Raw genomic sequence first — 26,480 nt, forward strand, 5'->3', positions numbered from 1 at the left:
TGCAGGATTGGAGTACTTCTGCCAGAAGGATCCACTAAAAACACTTTCTCTCTGTTGAAATGCCATTATATTCAGAGTAACAAGATACAGCCTCTGAACTACCAGGCCTATTCTTTCATAGATGATTACATAAACAAAAACTGCCTCCAAAGCTACTGAAGGCTGAGAGAGAAAGAAGAGTTAAAAAGCCAGAATCTGTGAAAAGAGAGATCTCTGAATTAAGCAGTACAATTCCCCATATATCAGAGGGAAAAAAAAGTATCTAGCAGTGCAAAAGTGAGCTTTTGAACTTAATGGAGGGAATTATGCCAACTAAAATTATTTGGGTCTACTACAAACATATTCTCTTATACTCCATCCTCCTCCCCACTCTATCCTTGACAAGTCTATGCCTCTTTGCCAGGTATCATTCAACACCCTGAACCTAAAAAACTAATAATATAAACTAGTGGTTTTACTTATGCATTATTGTGTCAGAAAATAAAATCACTGAAATGATCAGCAGTTAATAAATGCTCCTGAACAATGGTGTTTGTACAGAAATTACTGCAAATGAAGAGCCAAAGCTCTACTTCAGGAAGAGTAGTAACATTTCACATCATGTCTATCTTATTCGTTAAACCATCCCTAGTAATAACAGAGGTGATCCAACCTGATTTGATGACAGTAACACATTTTGAGAGGAAAGACACCTTGCTGTATATATAGTCATTTGATTGCCAGGGAACTCTTCAGAAAGACAAGTATTATGGATATGAGGATCATTGCTGGGTATTTTGGGTAGCAAGCATATATGTAGGGAAGATTTTTTTTTTTAAACTTCTGAACCTTTTATTGGCCTCCTACTCAAAGGGTACCCCGTTTCGCTGCCTCAATGCCTCAGAATTTTGGTGTCGTTGGTCTCAGACACCACCTTGCCGTCCACGATCTTGTGGGTGGTGCTCTTCTGGATGGTCTGCAAGGAGTTGCTGCTGTCCAGGGCGTCAGTAAGACTGAAGTCCTCCCCGTTTTCCAACAGGCGACGGTAGGTGGCAATCTCAGCCTCCAGCTTGATCTTGACATTCAGCAGGGCCTCATACTCCTGGGCCTGGCGCTGCCTCTCTGCCCGGGTCTGGGACAGCCCTGACTCCAAGTGCAGCAGGACCCCGTTGAGCTGCTCCATCTGCATCGCGTAGTGGGTCTTGACCTCCCTCAGGCTGTTCTCCAAGCTGGCATTTCAGGTTTCTCATGGAGTCTAGGTTGATCTCCAAGGACTGGGCAGTACATCTCAGCTCCGTGAGGGTCATCTCAGCTTCTCCAATCTCAGTGGTCTGTGTGGTGACCACTGTGGTGTTCTCCTCGATCTGCTGAGACCAGTACTTGTCCAGCTCCTCCCGGTTCTTCTGAGCCAGCTCGTCATACTGGGCCCGGATATCTGCCGTGATCTTGCTGAGGTCCTGAGATTTGGGGCATCCAACTTCACTGTCAACCCAGAGTTGGTGATTTGGTTTTGTAGACCCTTTACTTCCTCCTCATGGTTCTTCTTCATGAAGAGCAGCTCCTCCTTGAGAGCCTCAATCTCTGTCTTTAGCTGCAGCCAAGTGACATTGGTGTCATCAATGACCTTGCGGAGCCCATGGATGTCACTCTCCACAGACTGGTGCATGGCCAGCTCTGTCTCATACTTGACGCGGAAGTCGTCAGCAGCAAGCCGGGCATTGTCAATCTGCAGAACGATGCGGGCATTGTCCACAGCACTTGCAAAGATCTGAGCCCTCAGGTCCTCGATGGTCTTGAAGTAACGCCCCCAGTCTCTGACCTGGGGGCCCTTCTTCTCCAGGTGTTCCTGGATTTTCATCTCCAGTCTCTGATTATCAGCCTTCAGGCTCCTCACCCTCTCCAGGTAGGAGGCCAGGTGGTCATTCTGGTCTTGTATGGTCTCCTTCTCGCCCTGGATGCCCCCTATGCCCGCCAGACCCCCGGCCAACCCCACGGCCCAGCCCCCAGACCCCTAGCCGCCCCGGAAGCTGGTGGAGTGGGATACGGAGATCCGGCAGCCTGAACCCCACACGCCTGCATAGACGCTGGCCGCGCTGCTGCTGATGGGCCGGACCCGGTGGCTGGGCGACTGCATGGAGCCCAGGAACCGGTAGTTGGAAGAGAAGGTGGAGCGGGTGGTGAAGCTCATGCTGCTTGGAGAGCCAGAGGGCAACTCGGGAGGCCAGGGCTCAGGCTCGGGCCAGGGCTAGGGAAGACTCTTTTAATTTAAATTTGCTTCCTGCACTACCAAATTCAGAGCATATATAAAGAAAATAAATTGTAAGTTGTCTATTATTACCAGTGATTAACACTATGACCATCACAACTATTAATGCCAATTACATTTAGAAATAGCAAACGTATTTTTCTGAGAGAAGTTAAACAACTGCTAAATGAACATATCAATATGACTAAGAAGCAGCCTATCTCAATCAATGATTTTCTAATAATATGAAAATTCTAAAATGAGGTCAATAAACTGCAAGTATAAAACATTTTAATAAAGATGTTTCGTTTGTAAGGGTAGGACTTTTCTGTCATTGTTTAAAACAGTAAAATCATATGAAAAACTCCATGATAATCTGATTAAGAGAAAAAAATATCCAGTTCCTTATGTAACTCACATTTTCCTGAGTAAGATTACTGGTTGCTCTAAGCCCCTCATCATGGATATGATTTTGCAGTTCCTGAATCATATGAGGTAAACCAGTGGACACAGCACGAAGTAAGACATACATATTTGCCATGTCTGAAGAAAAAAAGAAATTGGATTATTGAATTTCCAAAGAGTTCAAAAAAATATTTTAATGTATTTGGTAATATACAGTTCAAAATGCAGAATTACAAGAGAATGCAGAGAAGGTTCCCTGCACCCATCTCTCCAAAGCAATATTGTAGTCAATACCATTTCAAAGGTGTTTCATGCATATTCAAACACACACATACTGTTTTCCTTCTGTTCCTTTTAATATAAATAGTGTAGCATATTTTATGTATTATTTGCAATTGAAGAACATAACATTTTAACTTAGACATCTTTTTATATCATTACATAAAGTGTATTTTACAACTGCATAACAGCTCATTATATGGCTATACTACAATTTCTTAAAAATTGATGAAAATTTGGTTGTTTCCAATCTCTTGATATTACAATATTACAATTAATATTTCTGTATATAGGCAAGAATATCTTTAGTATAAATCCCTGGAAGTGGAACTGTTGAGTTAAAGTTTCATCTTATAGGCAGATCCTTATAACATAGCTCCCAATACCAGGAAGTTCTCTTGGCAACAACGTGTCATCAGACATTTGGTTTTTCCCATTGAGAGCTGAAAATCATGTCTCAGTGCAATGCTTTTTAAATTTTTTCTTGAAATATAACGTACATACACAAGGTGTACAAATCCCCCCCAGAATGTGTATCTCAATGAATTATCATAAGTGAACACATACATACCCATGTTATCACCCCCAGAGTAAGAAACAGACATTCTCCACACCCAGAAGTTCCTTTCATAACTCTTCCCAATCACTACTCTTCTTGCTCTTCTGCAAAGGTAACCACTGTCATGACCTACCAACCCACTGATTAGCTTTGTCTGTTTTGAACTATTTATAAAAATGGAATAATACAATTCCTTCATGTTTGGTTTCTTTTGTTCAACAGGTTGTTGTAATATGTTCATTTTCACTCCTCTAATAATATTCCATTGTAGGAGTATACTGTACTTTATTCTACTGTTACTGGACATTTGTGTTGTTTCTGGTTTGGAGCTAACTCAATTAAGGCTGCTATGAACATTCTTGTTCCTTTTTATACATATCTGCATGCAGTTTGGGTGGGGGATTATACATCCAGGAGAGGAATGGTTGGATCAAGAAGATGTGCATACAGTCAGCTTTAAGAGTCAATGTCGGTTTTTCAAAGTCGTTGCATCAATTTATACTCTGAGCTCAGGGTACATAACAAGTTCTCGCTATTTCACACACTTCCCAACACTTAGTATATTTGGTCTTTTAAATTTTATATCAAAATGTGAGTACTGATATCTTAGTGTGGCTTTTAATTTGCATTCCCCTACTTTAATAAGATCGAGGGCCTTTGTATAAGTTTCCTGGCCACTTGGATATACTCTACCCTGCAGTATCTATTCAAATTTCCTGACCATTTTATATTTTGGACATAAACCGTTTTTAGTGATTGCAAATATATTACCCTATGATTATCTTTTGATACTTTTAATGGTCTTTTAAGGATCCAAAATTTTTAATTTTAATGCAGTCCACTTGATCAATCTTTCCTTTGTGGTTAGTGTTTTTTGTGTCTCATCTAAAATATCTGTCCCTACCTCAAGGTTGTGAGGTTATTCTCCTATAACATCTTCTTGAAGTATTACTGTTTTACATGTAGGTCAAAAGCCTACAATGTATTGATTGATTCTGTATATGGTGTCTGAGGCAGAGATCAAATTTTGCTTTTATCCCAAGTGTATATCCAGTGGACTCAGCACTATGTGTTAAAAAGACTATCCTTCACCCACTACTCTACAATGTCACAATGGGCTTAAGCCAAGGATTTCTGTAGGGGTTACTTCTCAGCTCTGTTTTAATTTAGTCCATTGTTCTATTTGTCTACCCTCACGCCAGGGCCTCATTGTCTTCACTACTGTGGTTTTAGTCACGCTATCCTGCAAAGTCTTCTCATAATGGTCTTCAAGACTGTCTTGACTTTTCTTAGACTCTTAGTCTAAGAGTTTAACCTTCAGAATTAAAACAAACAAACAAAAACACTTCAGTTTTGAGTAGATTCTCCTGGATCTATAAACCAATGTTGTGTTCAACAATGTTTTTTTTTTTTTCCGTGTAGGTCTGGCATGTGTCTCGTTATGTTTATTCCTTGTTATTCCCCGTTGTATGACAATACTTTCTTCTTTAAAAAAAAAATTCCATTTTTTTACTGCTCATGACTAGAATCTCATATCTTTATTTTGTATTTTCCTCTATTTTGAATAAGATTGAGCATCTGCATATATTTAAAATCAATTTATATTTCTTTTTCATCTTTGCTTTTTTTTCTATTTATTAAAACTCTTAATATATTAAGGAAATTAGCCCTTGTGATATATAAAAAAATGTGCACTTTTCCTAGCTTTTGACTTTGGAATACCTTTTGAAAACATATCTTTCCAAAATTGTCTTTTAAAATAGATTATTAAGAATTGGTAAAAAGGCATATTGAGTATTTGAGAGACTACTACTAAAAATGTTTGAATTCCTTTTTTTTTTTTCTTAATGTTTGATTTCTAAGAAAGCTTGGAGATGATGCAGAAAGTGGGTTTCTAATTTAATTTCCATTCACATTTACTATTTCATATCACTTACCATTTTTTTTCTCTTGTCGGATAATATTATGACATTCTGCATGTAAGAACTGTAAGTGGTCTGCTACCATTCGTTGCTGACATTCATGAATCACTTTAGTATATGAACTTGGATGCAAGTATTTTCGACATCGAATTTCTTCATCTTTTAATCTACCTAGAACCTTTAAAAATATATTCTTATAGTCATGACCCACTATGAGGAAAAACCTGTAATATCAGTAAATAACTTAGGTAATCTAATTTTAATGGCTCAATTAAAAATGGCCAGGTAACAAGAATTACATAACCAATTTAAACCCACATTTCATAAATCATTTCAAATATTTATTTAGGCTAATATCTATCACCTACATTTTACCAAAATCTTATGAACACGAACTAAAGTTAAGTGGTCTGCATTTTGTTTTCATTTACTGACTCTAATCATCCTATTATTATTATTTTTTTAATCATCCTATTATATAAACAACCCAACATGCAACAGGAAAAGTGGTAAAAATTATTAAAAACCAGAACAGGTGGTCACTTTATGAATATTTAACTATCAAACTAAAAAATAGTTTACATCAACTGGATCAAGTACATTAATTTAATTATTTTATGTTGGTCTCTCTTCTTATAAAATGTAAATATAAACAGTATGTACATGAGAACTATCAAATTAAAGACTTCATTAAAAGTTTTGAAAGTCAAATATATTCAGCCATAGTTAAAGATATCAATCAAGAGCTTTAGTAAAGCATATCCTATATAAGAAACACTGGGCTACAAAACAATACACTGATTAACATTAACAAGAACCAGCTAATAAAGATAATAACTAGAGAATCTAGCCATTTCTACCTCAAAACAAAATTAATCTGCAATAAAAATCCTAGCACATACAGACACATACAAATGTTTAGACTTCGAAAGCGTTCTGCAATGTGAAACTATTGTAACTGGAGTTTCTGAGAGTAAATGGTTCCAGAAAACTGTATATTAAACCTTTGGGGAGTACTGCCAATTTTGGGCATCAGAAGGTGATACTGGGAAGGAAAGTGCTGCTGAGAGGGGAAATAACACATCGCTCCTGAATACCTCTCAGATACCTTTTAGAAAATGAGGCAAAGACTGAAGAGAGGGTCCCATCTTTCCTACATTGTTCCCCTGTGGAGCCAAAAGTCCAGGGCAAAGCCACAGAAACCAAAAGTAGACAAGGAAGTATGTGGACTAAAAGATGTTCAGCACATATTTAATCAACTAAGAAAGTCATTTTTATCAAAAAGTTTTTCTTTTAAAATAAAAATATCCCTTAAAAGGACTATGCCTATTAGTCATTAAGTGTACTATGACTTTAATGTTTATGGCTTAACTAAATGTAAGAGGAATTAGAGTCAGGAGTCCATATTCTAGACATTATATGGTTCTATAAGTGGAACATACAATATTTTTGAAAAGAGCCTCTTTTTGAGAGCTAAATATAACAAGGAGGGTATGTATCACTGATAATCCCAGTGCACTTTTCAATAGTGGATCCAGAACCTTTAACAGGAGTCTAAGAAGCAAAAAAATGGCCTAAAGCTAAGAACCACTGACTTGGTGTATGTAACCTGCACTTAATAGATACAGAAAAATGTCCTACAGGGCCTACTGGAGGTCCTATAGCTAATTAGTAACAACCGCAGGAAGAAAATTAAACAACTCAGACTTTTATACCTGGGCTTTGTGGAATATATAACAATGTATCAGTAAGTACTGATATTTCTTGACCTGTGACTTATGGAGGCCACTCTATAACTATTCTACTTGCAACACATTATCTTCTTGGCTAAATAAACTACCAAAAATCATTCTATAATAAAATGCTTGGAACTCAACACCACAACTGAAAAAACCTGGCTAAAAATTTCATACATCTTATATGGTAACTGACTTTATTACATGACTATTCCTTCACAAAAAAAAAAAAAAAAAAAGAAAGAAAGAAAAATTTAAAAATAGTAATCAATATGTGTTGGTTTATAGATTAATTAAAATTTCTTGTGGAGGTTTTTCTCAGTCTTCCAAAAACTGAACAGACCAAGAGAGTAACTGTTCCAAGGATATAGAATTATTATATTTTTCCTTCCATTTGAAAAGAAGGAAAGATAAAAACCCAAACACACCTAGCTTCTATGCTTGTCCTATTCCTTAAACATCTACTAAATTAAAATATATTCTTTTGCCAAGAACGTGAATATTAATTTTAAAGACAAGAAAATCAAGCAATCAGGATTTATCAAGAAGTATCAACCATGATGAAAATTGGATAGAATTTTTTTTCTCATGGACCATGCCCCAATTTATCAATAGGTAGTGTACATTAGCTACAACTCAGAGTAATGATAAAAAAAAAAAAAAACTCACCAAAGAAATACATTAACTAAGAAAACAAATATTAAATAAAACCATGCCTGATATGTAAGAGATGATGCATTTAACATAGTACGTTCCTTCTTACCTTTTCCATATACTGTGAGCAGTTTGATTCTTGTAATAAATTTGAAGCTTCTTGTTTGTAATACTCTCCTGTTTCAGTCAGAAAGGGAGACTCAAAGATTTCCTGATAAAACTATATAAATAAATTAAAATAGTATTTTAAAAATTAGAACAAGTAGTTTAAGAAATTAAAGGACTGATTATGTTTTTAAAGGAGGCTTTTTATTTTTACCTTTAAGGGGAATTTTTTCTTATACTGTTCAACATGAACAAAGGAGTTAATAACCCCATGGATTACTTTCTGGTTTGGGTCTTCTCCACCACGATCACTAAAACAAGGTATAATTAAAAAAAAATATTGAGAATACAAATTATCTATGGAAAAATGCCAAAGTATGCCAAAAATATGGCTGCTTATTCTATTGGTTTAATCAAATTATAAGGCATTATAAAGGTCAATGCCAGCTTGATGCTTAAAAATAATTTTTTCATATCAGAGCTGAATATTTATGACAGTTAATATACTCATTAGATATCATTTTAATAAATAAAAGCTTTGATTGTTACATTAATACATTTGATTACATTGATACTAAGATGACACTTCTTTAATTTTAAAGTAGACGTGAGACCATCAATTTAAGACCTGAATACTGCTGGTTAAGAATATTTGAATTTCACTTGCCAAAAAATCTATTATTAGACAATTTGGTCTGAGAATTCAGTCTGAATCATTACAAGTATGCCGATAGTGATTTGACAATATGCATTCCTCAAAGGTACATTTTATATATTATCACTCACTGAAGGGACTAATAACTGTTGTTCTCTAAGAGATCTGCTAAAGCCACTGAGTTGCTTTCCATTCAAACACAAAGGTATTTCTCTGTTTTAGTATTTTCACATTTCTTTACAGTTGCAAAGGAATCTAAAATCATCTCAATTATTCATATGACATTTGGTAAGTTCCTATTTAGCCAAAGCACTATGTGTGATGCAAGTTTTAATCATGATAAGAAATGTAGGTTAGTATCAGGCTTTCTAATTACAGAAAGAGGAAAATGACATCAAAAAAGTAGTTTGCCAAAAAAAAAAAAAAAAAAAAGTAGTTTGCCTAAAGCCACCATCAGTCTGGTCCTAAGTTGGGAATTTCTGGCTCCAGGACTAAAGCTCAAGTCAAAGCATTACACAGTTGAAGGTGTACCTTCCTACAGGCAATCTTTCACCTCATTTTAAAATGTTTTTTTTTCTCTAAATAATTATTTTATAAAAATGGCAACAGAAAATATATTATCATCATTCCATCGTAAAAGCTTCTTGTTCTTTATAATAGGGTATAAAGACTTTCGAATATTGTCCCTCCTTGCTTCCACATCATCCCTCCAGTCCTCTTTCATTCTTCCTTTAATTATCTGGATAGTCTGGGAAAAGATTTTTGTATATGAATTAATATGGGTATAGTAATTCTGTCAGTGATAGCATCTCAGATACAAAGTCTACATTTTGTTATTACTAATAAAAACAATGAGTTTCTCTAAGGTTACACACAGTGAGCTCATTTACTCTATTCACCTTCCATTAGTTCCTTCCTAAACCCAAATCAAATCTGGTGAAATAAAGATTTAACCAACGTTATCTATTTGAAACACATCGGGCTTTTTTCCTTTTAACTTTGCCTAAGACCAAATATGAATCAGTCAAGAATGTGATACATCTGAAGATTTGGAAAATCTGGTTACCTATAATTTTTTTCGTGACCAAATCCTAGTTTCCTTGCTCAGCACCAGGAAAACATCCACTCCGGATATTCTCAGCACTCCTGCCATTTGTTTCTGATCCCAAAATGCCCAGATAAGCTGGAATCAGGTAACATACTGTCTAGAAGAAACAATGATATTCCTACTGCTTAATAACTAAGTTGTCCTCCCTTAAAAGGTAACAACAGAACTCAAAAATTGAGGCATAATTATTCAATTTAAGATCACCACGTATGTTTTTAACTGCACAAAAACATAAATATACAGCATTTCTGCTGAGACATGATAAAAATAAACTGTGAAATGATGCTGTTATACAAAAGCACTGACGAAATTGGTCATCTGAATAAACTCTAGTTTCACATCTAAGAACAGTGGTCCCAAGAGATAAAACTTGAGAAAAGAACATGAAGAATTTTTAGAAATACGGCTTACTATTTGATCCTAATAGGACTGTGTGGAAAATTCCTATAGCAATCATAATGAACCTGTCAATATTATGAAACCACTCAGCTGGGATGATGGCAACTAAACACGAATATTTAGCATAGACCTTAAGACCAGTATTTTGGAGTCAGACTGCCTGGATTTAAGTTTCGGCTGTATTAATATGTCACCTTGGGCAAGCATTCCTTAACCTCTTAGTACTCAGATTTCCTCTTCTGTAAAGTAGGGATAATAAAAGTACCTATACCTCATGGATACAAAAATGTGGTAAAGATGAAGAATAATCCAAGAAAGCACGTAACACAGTGCCTGGTACATGAGTAACGATAAACATTACCTATTATTTTAAGTACTGACAGGATCAAAATGTATCCATTTTTAATATAGTGGAAAGGAGAATAAAGTAAGAGACCAAAAAAGCACTGATTGTGATTTTAAAATTAAGGCTTTTTATTTTTTTTTTAAGATTTATTTATGATAGACAGAGAGAGAGAGAGAGAGAGAGAGAGGCAGAGACACAGGAGGAGGGAGAAACAGGCTCCATGCTGGGAGCCCGACGTGGGACTCGATCCTGGGGCTCCCGGATTGCACCCTGGGCCAAAGGCAGGCGCTAAACCACTGAGCAACCCAGGGATCCCCCAAATTAAGGTTTTTTAAAGAAGACTAAATGAGCTTTTAACTGAAATAGCAGACCAGATTTGTGGTAATCATCAAAAAGTTAGGCTGGAACTCTGCAAAGTCTTGATACTGCTATATGACAATGTTAGTGAAACCTGCCTTTACCCTGATATTTAAAATGAGACTAGGGTTCCAGCAAACGAAGTGCAGTCTCCTGCTCCTACTCTAAATCTGAGAAATGACAGGAAAGATACTTTCTAATACCTCATTGTTAACAGTAGCCCTTGGACTTACAGAAATTGAAAAAAGATGGAAAGAAGACTGAATAATGTAGGAAAATAAAACTGCATACCAAAATAAATGTACAAGAGAATGCCACAAAGAGGGTGCAAAGAGAGTGGAGGAAGACAGCCAAAGAAGTGGCAGACCCTGAAAGCTGAATGACACACAAAAGATGATAAAACCAGCTATGTCATCAGGAGCACAAGCCAGGCTGTGGAATGAGGCATGGAGCAGCAGCTCTGTCTACGTCCCTGATGGAGCAGCCAGCAGTGTGTGAAAAGCAGTGGAACCCAAGAGAAGGGAAACCTCTGCAACCAGATGATCTGCTGCAGCCCTCACCTGAGAACACCTCCTATTCTTCCCTGTTCCCACCCCAGAAAGGTACTGGGAAATCAAGGAAATATTTTACCTTCAGACTGGCAAGATTTCATAAAAGCAATCTTGCTGAGTGGTAGAGAAACAGGCATTCTCAGATTGCTTGTGGAAGAACAAGCACTTCAGAGGACACACTGGCAAAATTCTAAATGCACATATTCTATGACTCCAAACAAATATCTGCATTTTGTGCACATAAAAAGCAAGAGTTGTATTAGTGAAAAAACTAGAAACAATCTAATATATATCACGAGAAGAGTTTAATAAAATGAGGTGGAACCATACCAAATACTATGTACCAGTTTAAAAAGAATGTACTACGGAGGCAGCCTGGGTGGCTCAGATGGTTAAGCATCTGCCTTTGGTTGTGAACCTGGGTCCTGGTATTGACCCTCAGTCAGGCTCCCTGCTCAGTGGGGAGTCTGCTTCTTCCTCTGCCACTCCCCCTGCTCGTGTTCTCTGTGTCTCTCTCAAATAAATAAATAAAATCTTTTTTTAAAAATAAATGAATGTACTGTATACTAACAGAAAAATTATCAAGATATATCATTGAATTAAAAAGTTAGTAAGTATAGGGACGCCTGGGTGGCTCAGTGGTTGAGCGTCTGCGTTCAGCTCAGGTCGTGATCCTGGGGTCCTGGGATAGAGTCCCACATTGGGCTCCCCCACAGAAAGCCTGCCTCTCCCTCTATGTCTCTGCCTCTCTTTGTATCTCTCATGAATAAATAAAATCTTTTTTAAAAAGTAAGTATAAATATCATTTATGATTGTCAATTCCTAATTTTTTAAGTTAGGAAAAAAATCACATTTAAAAAACATCTCTGTATTGTACTTATTTCTATATATAAACAAAAATTCATTGGAAAAGGTTTGTAAAGACAGTTAACCAAATAATAACAGGGATTACCTGTGGGTAGAGGAAGACTAAAGAAAGGATCCGGTCCATTCACGGTTTTTCAAGAATGTGTTTTTGTATCACTTGTGTATTTAAAACTAAGTTTTTCATTGAGTAGCTAATTACAAGGTCCAGGGAAGAAAATGTGCAAGATAAGTCTGGAACATCCTGACATACTAGATAGCAAGGAAGACTGCAAGGATGACTAGGGTCACATCAAAAAGACCATCGTGCCAACTAACCAAAGAGGCAATTTAAACTTTTTAATAAAACAAGACAATGAATAGAAATGAATCAAATGTATTTAGGTCTATAAGTTCATCACAACATAACAAAAAAAAAAAGCTAATTGGTTACTTTCTGAGAAAAACTCATTATCCTGACGAGTAAAGGAAAACAGCAAGCAGTTTTTTTTATTCTTCCTATATATGACCTTTACACCACAGGGTAACCAAATAGTAGATAAGATTATTCCAGGTAAAAATGAAAACAAAATGACAGAATTAAAGTGACAGTTTTACAAACCTCAATAAACAAAAGATGTCAGTATTCAACATCAGTGTCTGCTTACCTCCAAAAAAGTGGAAAAAAAAACCAAACAAACCAGGCACTATGGAAGAATATCTATAGTTTTGCCAGAGGGAACCAATAAGTCTGAGTGAGCCTCTGGTCTGCCAATTTACAGGAATACACAGGACAAAGGAACATTTTAAATGTGCCTCCTGCAATCAGCAAAATCCAAACAATGGGAAAGTCTAAAAGATCAAATGGCCAGGGTTCATCAACAAATTACAAGATTAAAAAAAAAAAAAAAAAAAGAGCAGAAGAGCAACCTGTCAATTGAAAGACTTAAAAGACATGTGAACTTCTTTTGGATGGACAAAACTAAACTCTATTATAGAGTCTGAGAATATACAAGTTGGTAATAATGCTCTAAGAAATAGAAGAAAAGAATTACCTTAAAAGTCAGGATAGTGATAAACTTTTGGAGAAAGAGAAGGGATGGGGCACATGCAAAGGTTTCAGGAGTGGCTGGCATGGTTCTATTACTTGATTTTGGTGGTAGTAACAAGAATATTCACCTTATAATAATTTGTTAGGTTGTCCAACTGTGTTGTCCCACTGTGTTGTTTAGTTTTCTGTATCTTGTATTTTACACTAAAAAAGTTAAATACACACACATACACAACAAAATCCCCCAAAGTACAAAGAAAACTGATATAACAATATTAATATGTGCCAGAATAAAAAAAGATGGATAAAGATACTACATAACAACAAAAACAACCATGAAGATGACAATCCTGGTATTTACTAACAAAAGAGGTATGAAACAAAAAGCAACAATTGCAAGGAAAAAAGTCAATAAATCCAAAAATGAGCTGGGAGATTTTAAAATATCTCTCAGAAACTGAAAGATACAGGGATCCCTGGGTGGCGCAGTGGTTTAGCGCCTGCCTTTGGCTCAGGGCGCGATCCTGGAGACCCGGGATCGAATCCCACGTCGGGCTCCCGGTGCATGGAGCCTGCTTCTCCCTCTGCCTGTGTCTCTGCCTCTCTCTCTCTCTCTGTGTGTGTAACTATCGTAATTAAATAAAAATTAAAAAAAAAAAAACAAAAAAACCAAAAAAAAAACAAAACAACCCTCCAGTTCCATCCACTTGAAGCAAATGGTGGGTATTTGTCGTTAAAAAAAAAACAAAACAAAAAAAAAACTGAAAGATACAAAAGAATAAAGACTACTAAGTTAGATTTTATCTTTATCTAAGGCTATATTTTTCCTCAATGAATTCCCCAATGTCCACACAATTTAGAAATAGAAAAACAAACATTCAGATATATTAGAAAAAACACAAATCAGCCACAGCAGCCTATGTTACAGTGTTCCAAATTCAAAGGGGAAGAAAAAATTTCATTTTAGTTTTTACTTTTGTTCAAAGAGTACTCAACATTAGAAAGTTAACTACAGAATTACTGGAAAAGAAATGCAATTCTGAATCCCTTTAACATTAAAAACTCAGTGCTTTCGATAGTATTCTTAACCACCTAAGCAATTCCTTTCACCACCATTTAAAAATATGTCTCTCTCATGTGTTTTTATAATTACATATATCCGGTTTTAATTTTAAAGCTTTATTTATTATTTGAGAGAGGGAGGAGGAGAACATGCAGGGGTTGGGGGGAGAGGGGCAGCCAGAGAGGAGGAGAGAGAGAGATCTCAAGCAGACAACCATGCTGAGCACAGAGTCTGATGTGAGGCTCAATCCTTCGACCCTGAGATCACCACTTGAGCCAAAATCAAGACTCAGACGCTTAATTAAGTGAACCACCCAGGAACCCCTCTAATTTTCATTTTAAAGTAAAACTAAAGTTCTTGCAGAAAATTTATACCACAATATTTGTTTCCAATTATATGGTTATGCTTGCCTTTTTATATATCACTGAAAATATTCAAATTCTTACACTGTGACATTTAGGTACATGAAGTTACAGTATCTTCTTTATTAAAATTATAAACAACTTTAGCATTGAAATTCTCAGTTGGCAATTCTAAATAAATATAAAAGATAAGTTATCATATGAATAAAATTACTTTTATCTTTCCAAGTAAACACTGAAAAATAAGCAGATATACAATATGGTTACATCAGGTGTTTTCTTTCTTATATAAAAGGAGCATCTTTACTTAAAGATTATCAATTACGTTTTGTGCGTACAGATTTTGTGATACCATGAAAAATTGTTTTAACCATTGTTTCATTGAATATCTTAACAAAAAAATTCTAGAACCTACATTCCACTTGTAAACCTAGTATTTCTCTGAAATACTTTTTTTCAAGACACATGAAACTGGGATTATTCCTATAATGTTTATATATCTTAAGAGAAGCCATCTTTACAAGAATACAAGAGAGCAAAAAGAGTCCAATCCCAGTTTATATCTTAAAAGCAGATGATGCATGATCTTTAAGCAATGAGCTCTTCTTCCTTTGCTGCTTTTACATCATTTTATACTGCTGTCTTTTCTGTGTTTAGACTTTCTTCTTGTCTTCCTGCAGAAATCCCACTGCACCCAATTACAACTTTTCTCCAAAAGTCATGAAATCTTAACTACAGTTTACTAAATATTTCAGCATTTGTACTCCATATGAATTTTCACTTAGTGAAACATACTAATTTCACAAGGAAAAATTCTTCATTACTCTAACAGATTACTTCTTTAAAGGTTGAAATAGCCTTTAATTTTCTGAAATCTTCCAAGAAGGTATCTCAGGGTTGGGGAATCTTTATGATATATATATATATATATATATTTAACATGTATATTATATATATATGAAATCAAAATTCCTAGATATATGGCTGATGGTACAGTGTAAAATACACCTAATACACCTTCACATAACCAAACTTACATTAGGAAATAACCTTTTCTTTAAAGGTACCAACCAAATTAATTCATCTACTTATCAGTTTAAGACTACATAGCTCAGAGAGGGAGAAAGTACATTACTCTGGTTTAAAAAAATTATAATCATTATCAAATTAATTGAGGTAGAGATTATCTAACCAAACTGTAGGAAAAGAACTATCCCATTAGTATCAGATAACTACTTACGTGGTAGAAGCAAGCATTTTAGCTAAAGGAAAGTGTTTAAGAATTGTAGAGTTAAAAAAAAATGTAGACAGCTGCTGGAAAACAGTTTTAAAGTACCAGTACTTAAGAAATGTTGAATATCTAAGTGCAAACAATATACTAAGTATTTAAGAATTAAGAAAGACACGTTCTTTTTTTTTTTTAAGCAACTCTTGGCCACTGTGATAAAAGTAACCTTTCAGACTACATTAAATAATTTTAGCACTAAGTGAAAGCCATCTAAGCAGGAAGAAAACCAGTTCCGTTAAGGATTGCTTGCTTGTTGTTATTCTCTAAAGTCTTTTTGGTTCCACTTATTTTTTTCAAACTATGCTTCCTACTGCTCTTGGCAATTTACCAGTCTCTCGTCACAGAATATTTATTATCATGCTTTCTCATCATCCTATTTATGACCGTTGCTTTCTTTTTTTAAATCTAATTAGACCTCATATAAAATCATACACTGGAAAACAGTAATTTCAAGTTAAAAGGGGCCTTCAAAGCCAGCTGATCCAACTTTCCCTATTTTACAGGTAAGAAATCCAATGAAGTAATTTACTCAGGAAACAGAATATATGAAGGAAATTAGAATGCCCTGATTACCAATCTGTCTGTTGCTCATACAAATGATTCAGAGAGGGTTGTTTAAAATTTAAAAGGAGGTGGGGGTCAGGAATCTAGACCTAAGGAATAAAGAAAAAGCAAGACCACGAAGGCTGAGAAACATTTTCCTGAACACATCTATGAGTACTTTATCAAGAATTTGAGAAGTAAAACAGTATAATCCCCAAGCGTAAGAAAAAAATTTGATCCAAAAGGCATTTCAAACTGATAAATGTATTACAGATTTGAAGAATAACAGATAAAAGTTATCTGCATTCATTAACAAGTATTAAAGGTTAAGTTGTCTTGACAAGCTTTACAAAGAACCTGTTTAAGGAAGAACACCTACACAAATTGGATTGCTTTAGGGAGTTTTATAAGAAGTTTTTACTTGGACACTAATTTTACTGACACTTACTGATAAGATATATTATGCCTCAAGCACTGTAGTAAAAACTTTATTATAAAGCATCTCATTTCATCTTAACAACAGCAATATAAAATAGGTACTGTTAACACTCTTAGTAACTTGATGTAGACAAAATTCTTTTGGCATCAAAGGAAAAATAGTTGGCAGCTAAATCATGGAAGTGTGTAAAGATATTCCTAGGGAATAAATTACTCCATTCTGGTATTTGAAAAACTTATAATTTTCAATCAATTTTCACTTTATTTTACTTCTTAATCCTAATTGTTCATTTTTAAAAATAAATTTCATTATTTACAATAGGAAATATGGGCAGTTATTTCTTACTAATATTTCTTACTGTTATTCTCAAATGTTTTAAAAAATTATTAATGGAGCTCTAACACAGTGCTACAATAAGCTAAGTAAATTATTGATGTCTTCAGTTCCTTTAACTGAGATTACCACATAGGAAACAATTTTTAAATATCAGGAATTCTACATGTTGTTTCACATTAAGAATCCTTCCTCAGCCTCCATACTACATAATCATATCTCAATTGAATGAATATTACAGAAAAAAATACTTTGGCTAAAGATTTTGAAGTCTCCCCCTCACCAAAGATTCTCTGTCCATTTCAACCCAATCTTTTTTTTTTTTTTTTTAATTTTTATTTATTTATGATAGTCACAGAGAGAGAAAGAGGCAGAGACACAGGCGGAGGGAGAAGCAGGCTCCATGCACCGGGAGCCTGATATGGGATTCGATACCGGGTCTCCAGGATCGCGCCCTGGGCCAAAGGCAGGCGCCAAACCACTGCGCCACCCAGGGATCCCCATTTCAACCCAATCTAAAAACATTCTTGTGTCCCAGAAGAAGGACAGAAAAGAAAAATAAGAATGGAATTAATTAAAAAAAAGGAGACATACAATAGGGAAGGTCAACTAAGACAAAACTAGTATTTTGGACAAATCCGACATGAACCTCTCATAAAAGTCATCAAGAAAAGATGCACAAAAGCAAGATTATGAAAGAATACATTTTCCCAAATGGGGATTAAAAAGAAAATAATGCATTAACCAAGTGATTAACTCTTTGATATTCTATGGATATACATCATTATGTAGAATACCTCCCCAAAACCCATAATCTCAGTCTAATCATGACAAGATATCAGAGAAATCAAAGTTGACATACTACAAAATACCTGATTACTAATTTTTCTTTTCTTTTCTTTTTTTTTTTTACTAATTTTTCTTTTAATAAGTGTCAACTCATGAGAAACAATGAAAGACTAAAAAATTCTCCACCAAGTAGAAGATACCAAAAGAGACATGAGAGCTAAATGCAATGCTGTGATATAGACTGGGTCTTGGTAATGAATATAGGAGCACATCAGTGAAAAACCGGGGAAATGCAAATACAATCTGTAGTTAACAGTTTAGTACTAATGTTCATAAGTATACCATGAGTTGTGAGATAGTAATATTAGGAAACCAGGAGTATACAGGAACTTTCTGCATTAATGAAGCAACTCTTCTCTAAACTTAAAGTTCTTTCAAATAAAAAAAATTTTTTGAAGAAGATACTGGGATGCCTGGGTGGCTCAGTGGTTGAGTGTCTCCCTTCAGCCCAGACCATGATCCTGGAGTGCTGGGATCGAGTCCCATATAGGGCTCCCTGCATGGAGCCTGCTTCTCCTTCTGCCTATGTTTCTGCCTCTCTCTCTGTGTGTCTTGTGGATAAATAAAATCTTTAAAAGAAAAGAAAAAGAAAACATTGTCAACAGCTATTTCAAATAATTTTGAAAAAATAATTCACAACTGAGGATAAATAAATATCTGACCACCGTGATAGAAAAAAAAACGATAGGTAGTGTAAAAATCTTAATCCTGAAACAACTGCTTTGGAATCCAGCACTCCAAGATTTGGCAAAAAGCTGGAAATTGAAAAGATGGCAGAGTAGAAGTATCACGAGCTCCATTCATCCCATGCACAGACACACCAAGGTAACAATTACTATACAACTAACCAAAAATAATCTAGAGACCGGCAGAACAAATCCTCCACAGCTAGTTGTAGAGGAAGCAACATCAGAAAGAGTGGGAGGGACAGAGATGCAGTCAGGAGCCAAATCCAAAGCAACTAACTACAGATGAGAGGGACTTCACAAGCAAAGAGGAGTGAGGGGATCAGACCCTATATCAGGCACTCCCTGAGCTGGGGACCCAGACTAGTAAGATGGGTCCCCATAATGTAAGGCTTTGAAAATTATCCAGCTTAACTTCAGGAGTATTAAAAATCAGCAGAACTTAACTCTTGGAGAGCTGAAAGGCAATAGGAAACTGAGTCCCTGTCCTTAAGGAACCAGCACTAAATAACTTGGTAGAGACACAGCATACAAGCAGCAATTTGAAAAGTGCTTGGGGCATATGTGAAGATTTATTGATTAATCTTAGAACATATGGTGGAGGGGCAGGGATCCGCAGGACATTTCTCAAGGAACCACAGTGTTGGTGGGTGCCATTTCTCTTTCACTCCCTGGTCTAGATAACCGGACACAGTTCTAACACTCTCCCATCTGTACTACTACCACAGTAGGTCCTCCCTACCCCCATGTTCCCCTACAGATCTGCTCAACCCAATAAACCCACCCCAGCAGACATCCCTCCAAAGTGGCTCTTGCTCTGCCACACCAATCAGGCTACCCCTGCCAAGACCACTGCCACTCCAAAGTGGCTCCTGCCCTGAGAATTTGGGGAGGAACACCATACACCGACCCACCCACAGTTTCTACAGCCAGGCCTCTTAGCTGGCTGCACATGGAGCAAGTCCTTGCCCTCTGGGACACTTGTAGCAGTGGCAAACGCTAACTGCAGACAACTAGGCTATGTGCTCGCCCCAACCACTCGTTAGCCAAGGCAGTTATACCTGGGCCTCTCAACACTGTGGGAAGCAAATTCTGCCCAGTGCCCCAAGAGCTGGGAAAGTGGGTTATTGCTGCCAGCTGAGTTGAAGGCCAGCGCCACCCACCAGCTTGTCCATAGCAATTGTGGCTGCATGTGCACATGCAGCTCATACAGGGACACCAATGAGGCACCTGGTTCTGATGACCAGAGACAACTGTGCTACAGAGCAACACAGTACTTCTTCTACACAAGGCTACTACTTTCAAGACCAAGTGACATAGCTAACCTAATACACAGAAACAAACAGAGAAAGTTACACAAAATAAGAAGGCAGAGGAATACATCCCAAATTAAAGAACAAGACAAAGTAACAAAAAAAGAGCCAAGTAAAAATGGAGATCAACATTTCTCATAAAGAGCTCAAAGTAATGGTCATAAAGATACTCACCTGACGTCAGAGAAGAGTAGATGAACTCACTGAAAACTTCAACAAAGAGATACAAAATATTAAAACAAAAAGAGTTGAAGAACACTGAAATGAAAATTATACTAGAGGAAATCAACAGATGAGAAAATGCAGAAGAATGGATCAGTAATCTGGAAGACAGGGTAATAGAAAGCAACTGAGCTGAACAGAAAAGAAACAAAAAGAAAAATAAAAAATAATAGGTTAAGAGAACTCTGTGACATCATCAATAGTAATAACATTCATATGATAGGGATCCCTGAAAAAGGAGAGAGAGGGGGTGGAAAATTTATTTGAAGAAACAATAGCTGAAAACTTATCTGATCTGAGAAAGAAAATAGACATCCAGATCCAGGAAGCACAGACAACCCTTAATAAGATGAACCTAAGGAGGCCCATACCAATTAAAATGGCAAAAGTAATAATAGAGAATTTTAAAAGCAGCAACAGTAGAGGCACCTGGGTGGCTCAGGTAAGCATTGGTCTCTTGGTTTCAGTTCAGATCATGATTTCATGGGTTGTGAGATCAAGCCCTGGGTGGGGTTCTGCACTCAATGAGGAGTCTGCTTGACAGTGGGGAATCTGCTTGAAGATTCTCTCTCCCACCCCAGGCCCCCCCAACTCATGCACTCTTTCTTTCTCAAATAAATAAATCTTTAAAAAATAAATAAGAGGAGCAAGAGAAAATACTTATATATAAGGGAAATACTTTAAGACTATCAGCTGAGTTTTCAGCAGAAATTTTGCAGGCCAAAAGAAAGTGGCATATTATATTCAAAATACTGACGGGAAAAAACTACAACCTACAACCTACCTGACAAGGTTATTATTCAGAATTGAAGGAGAGATAAAGAGATTCTTAGTCAAACAAAAGTTAAAAGGGGCTTATCACCACTAACCTATTACAAGTAACATTTTCTTTAAGTGGAAAGAAATGTCATAACTAGAAGAAAATAATAAAAAGGTATTAACTGCACAAATATAAACAAATAGTAGATTAATTACTTAAAAAACCAGTATGGAGGTTAAAACAAGAAAGTAGTAAAATCAATTATATCTACAAAAATCATGAGATAAATTGAAAAGATGTAAAATATGACATTATATATGTAAAATGTGGAGGGAGGGAGAGGAAGTGTAATGCTTTCAGAATGTATTCAAACTTGAGGGCAGCCTGGGGGGCTCAGCAGTTTAGCCCTGTCTTTGGCCAGGGGGGTGATCCTGGAGACCTGGGATCGTGTCCCGCATTGGGCTCCCTGCATGGAATCTGCTTTCTCCTTCTGCCTGTGTCTGTGCCTCTCTCTCTCTGTTTCTCATGAACAAATAAATAAAATCTTTAGCAAAAAAAAAAAAAGAAAAACTTGAGCAACCACCAACTTAATATAACCTACTACACACATAGGATGTTATTATATACGAACCCAATGGTAACCACAAATCAAATACCTGTACTAGATATACAAAAAATAAAGAGAAAGAATCTAAGTATAATACTAAAGAAAACCATCAAACCACAAGGGAAAAGAGCAAACAAGAAGAAAAGTACAGAGAAGAACTACAAAAACAACCAGAAAACAATGAACAAAATAATATGTAATACATACATATTTATCAGTAATTACTTTAAATATTCATGGATTAAATGTTCCAATCAAAAGACATAGGGTGACTTGGATAAAAAACAACCCATCTATATGAGGCTTAGAAGAGACTCACTTCAGACCTAAAGACACACACAAACTAAAAGTGAAAGGATGAAAAAAAATATTCCATGCAAATGGAAATGAAAAGTTGGAGTCAAATACATCAGATGAAACAGACTTTATTTTTTAAAAAAGATTTTATATATTTATTTATGAGAGACAGAGAGGGAGAGACATAGGCAGAGGGAGAAGCAGGCTCCCTGTGGGGAGCCTGATGTTGGACTCGATCCCAGGACCCCAGGATGAGGCCCTGAGTCCAAGGCAGCCACTCAACTGCTGAGCTACCCAGGCGTCCCTGAAACAGACTTTAACACAAAGCCTGGAGAGACAAAGAAAATCATTACATAACGATAAAGGGACCAATCCAAAAGGAGAATAAAACAATTATAAATATCTATGCATCCAACATAGGAGCACCTGAATATATAAAGTAAATATTAACAGACATAAAGAGGAATGTTGACAATAATTAATACATTAATTAATTAATATTAATACATTAATAGTAAGGAATTTTAACATCTCACTTTTATTGGTGGATAGATAGAGCATCCAACCAGAAAATCAACAAGGAAACAATGGCTTTGAACAACACATTAGACCGGATGGACCTAACAGTTATATATAGACCATTCCATCCACAAACAGCAGAACACACATTCTTTTCATGTGCATATAGAACATTTTCTCAAACAGATCACACGTTAGGCCACAAAACAAGTCTCAATAAATTTAAGACTAAAATCATAACAAGCATCTTTTCCAATCTCAACAGTATGAAACTAGAAATCAATTACAAAAAATAAAAATAAAAAAAAGAAACTGGAAAAATACAACCACATGAAGGCTAAACAACATGCTACTAAACACCAATGGATGAACAAAGAAATCAGAGAAGAACTCAAAAAATAAATGGAGACAAATAAAAATGAAAACATAATAGTCCAAAATCTTTGGGACAAAGATGTTCAAAGAGAAAAGTACACATCAATACAGACCTATCTCAAATAAATAAATCAAATAAAGAAACAAGGAAAACTGCAAATAATCAAACCTTTCACTGAAAGGAACTAAAAAAATACGAACAAACAAAGCCTAATGTTAGCAGAATGAGGAAAATAATAAAGACAAAGGAACTGGAGACTAAAAAGAGAAGACAAGACTGATAAAACCAAGAGCTGGTTCTTTGAAAGATAAAACTGATAAACATTTAGATGGACTCATCTAAAACAAAGGACTCAAATAAATAAAATCAGAAATGAACAAGGAGAAAAAACAACCCACATCACAGAAATACAAAGAATAAGAAACTACTACAAATAATTATATGCCAACAAACTGGACAACCTAGAAGAAATGGTAAATTTCTACAAACATACAATCTTCTAAAATTGAATCAGGAAGAAATAGAAAATTTGAACAGACCAATTACAAGTAATGAAAATGAACTGGTAATCAAGAAATTCCCAAAAAACAGAGTCCAGGACCAGATGATTTCATAGGCAAATTCTACCGAACATTTAAAGAAGACTTAATACTGATCCTTCTCATACTATTCCAAGAAATAGAAGAGGAGGACATCTTCCAAATTCATTCTACAAAATCAGCATTACCCCGATATCAAACCAAGACAAAGATACACACACACACACACACACACAAAGGGGGGGGAACCCTACAGGCCAATATCCCTGATGAACACAGATGCAAACTTCCTCAACAAAATATTAACATACCACAGTCAACAATGCATTAAAAGAATCATTCACCACAATCAAGTGGACTTTATTGCAGGGTTGCAAGAGTGGTTCAGTATTCACAAATCAATGTGACACGTTGCATTAACAAGATGAAGGATAAAAACCACTGTTCATCTAAGTAGATGCAGGAAAAGCATCTGACAAAATACAACATCCATTCATAAAAACTCCCAACAAAGTGGATTTAGAGAAATATACCTCAGTATAATAAAGGCCATATATAAAAAAACCAACAGCTAACATCACATTCAATAGTGAGAAACTAAAAGTTTTTCCTCTAAGATCAGGAACAAGACAAAAAATGTCCACTCTCACAACTTTCATTCAACATAGTACTGGAAGACCTGGTTGCAGCAATCAAACATGAAAAAGAAAGAAAAGGCATCCAAATTGGTAAGAAAGAAATAAAACTATCATTATTTGCAGATGACATGATATGGTATATAGAAAACTCTAAAGATTCTACCAAGAAACTATCAGGATAAATGAATTCAGTAAGCTTGCAGGATACAAAATTAAAATACAGAAATGTTACATTTCTATACAGTAGTAATAAAGTAGCAGAAAAAGAAATTTCTTAAAAATCCCACTTACAATTGCACCAAAAAGAATAAAATGCCTAGGAACGAATTAACCAAGGCAAAGACCTACAATTCTGAAAACTGGAAAATATTGATGAAAGGAACTGAAAATGGCACAAACAATGCTGTAGATTGGAAAAATCACTATTGTTAAATGTCTCTATTACCCAAAGAAATCTACCAATTCAATGTAATCACTACCAAAATACCAAGAGCACTTTTCACAGAACTAGTACAAATAATCTTAAAATTTGTTTAGAACCACAAAAGACCTTGAATAGCCAAAGCAATCTTGAGAAAAAACAAAGCTGAAAATATCACAATCCCAGATTTCAAGATATACTATAAAGCTGTGGTAATCAGGATGACTGGGTGGCTCGGTTGGTTAAGTATCTGATTTGATTTCAGCTCAGGTCATGATCAAAGGGTCCTGGAATTGAGTCCTGCATCAGGCTCCCCACTCAGTGGGGAGTCTGCTGGACTGCCTTCTCCCTCTACCCTTTTCCCCCACTCGCATTCTCTCTCTCTAAAATAAATAAATCTTAAAAAAAAAAAAGCCATAGAAATCAAAACAGTATGCTACTGGTACAAAAACAGATACACAGATCCACAACACAAAGGAGGGCCCACACTCTATGGTTAATTAGTTTACGACAAAGGAAGCTAGAATATACAGTGGGGAAAACAATCTCTTCAATAAATGGTGTTCGGAAAACTGGACAGCTATTAATGCAAATTAATGAAACTGGACCAGTTTCTTATACACAAAATAAACTCAGAATGAATTAAAGATCTCATTGTGAGACCTGAAACCATAAAATGTCTAAAAGAAAACATCAGTGTATCAGTCTTAGCAACAGATCTATGAATATGTGTCCTCAGGCAAGGGAAACAAAAGCAATAATAAACTACTGGGACTACACCAAAATAAAAAAGTTTTTGCACAGCAAAGGAGACCATCAACAAAACAAAAAGCAAACCAGTGAATGGGAGAAGTATTTGCAAATGATATATTCAATATACAGTTAATAGCCAGAATACAAAAAGAACTTATACAATCAACATTAAAAAAAAGAATTCAATTAAGAAATAGGTCAAGGACCTGAATAGACATTTTTCTGAAGAAGAGATACAAAGAGCCAACAGACACATGAAGAGATGCTCAAATCATCAGTCATCGGGAAAATGCAAATCAAAACCACAATAAAATACCACCTCACACCAGTCAGAATGGCTAGTATCAAAAAGACAAGAAATAGCAAGTGTTGGTGAGGATGTGGGAAGGAACCGCCATGCACATGTAAATTGGTGCAACCACTGTGGAAAACAGAAACAGAATGGATATTCCTCAAAAAATGAAAAATAGAAATGCCATATAATGCAGTAATTCCACTACTGGGTATTTACCTAGAGAAAATGAAAACTCAATTCACAAAGATATATGCACACTCCTTCATTTACTGCAGCATTATTTACAATAGCCAAAACAGGAAAACAACCCAAGTATCTATGATAGATGAATGGGTAAAGATCAGTATACAGATACGATGGAATATTACTCAGACATAAAAAATGAGATCTTGCCATTTGCAACAGCATGGATGGACCTAGAGGGTATTATGCTAAGTGAAAAAAGTCAGACAGAAAAAGATAAATGCTACATGATTTCACTTATATGTGCAATCTATGCCACAAAATAAATAACAAAAAAACCCAGACTCTTAAATACAGAGAACTGGAGGGGAGGTGGGTAAGGTGGGATAGGCGAAATAAGGGGATTAAGAGGTATAAAATTCCAGTTATAAAATAATTAAGTCATGGAGATGAAAAGTACAGCATAGAAAATATAGTCAATAATATTATAATAATATATGGTAACATATGCTTACTATACTTAATTGTGGTGAGCAATGAGAAATGTATAAAATTGTCAAAATACTATGTTGTATACCAGAAACTAATATACCACAGTATGTCAGCTTCACTTCAATAATAAAAGAAAATAAAGGCAAAGGTTAATTTATAAATGTGAAAAAAAATACTTCTTACAAAGAAAACCTAGACCCAGATTGTCTTGCAGGGAGTTTTACAATCACTCCAAAAAATGATTATCCCATGGACATTAAAGAGGGCATCTGATATAACAAGCACTGGGTTATATAAGACTGATGAAT

General features: G+C 35.7%; 1 protein-coding gene and 1 pseudogene across 4 annotated transcripts in view; both read right to left on the reverse strand.

Annotated features, from left to right (window-relative positions):
• Positions 1-26,480, reverse strand: part of CUL2 (cullin 2) — a 101,806-nt gene that overhangs the window by 19,518 nt on the left and 55,808 nt on the right. For all 4 annotated transcript variants that reach the window (XM_041766509.1, XM_041766508.1, XM_041766510.1 and 1 more), the window contains 4 exons: positions 8,099-8,195; positions 7,889-7,999; positions 5,405-5,567; positions 2,643-2,767 (listed from right to left, as the gene is read on the reverse strand). In XM_041766509.1, coding sequence (XP_041622443.1) covers positions 2,643-2,767; positions 5,405-5,567; positions 7,889-7,999; positions 8,099-8,195 — 496 coding nt within the window. The remainder of the gene's footprint in view (positions 1-2,642; positions 2,768-5,404; positions 5,568-7,888; positions 8,000-8,098; positions 8,196-26,480) is intronic.
• On the reverse strand, positions 766-2,167 carry LOC121497205 (annotated as a pseudogene).

Source organism: Vulpes lagopus, chromosome 8 (assembly GCF_018345385.1).
Source record: "Vulpes lagopus strain Blue_001 chromosome 8, ASM1834538v1, whole genome shotgun sequence".
In the NCBI taxonomy this organism is placed as follows: Eukaryota; Metazoa; Chordata; class Mammalia; order Carnivora; family Canidae; genus Vulpes; species Vulpes lagopus.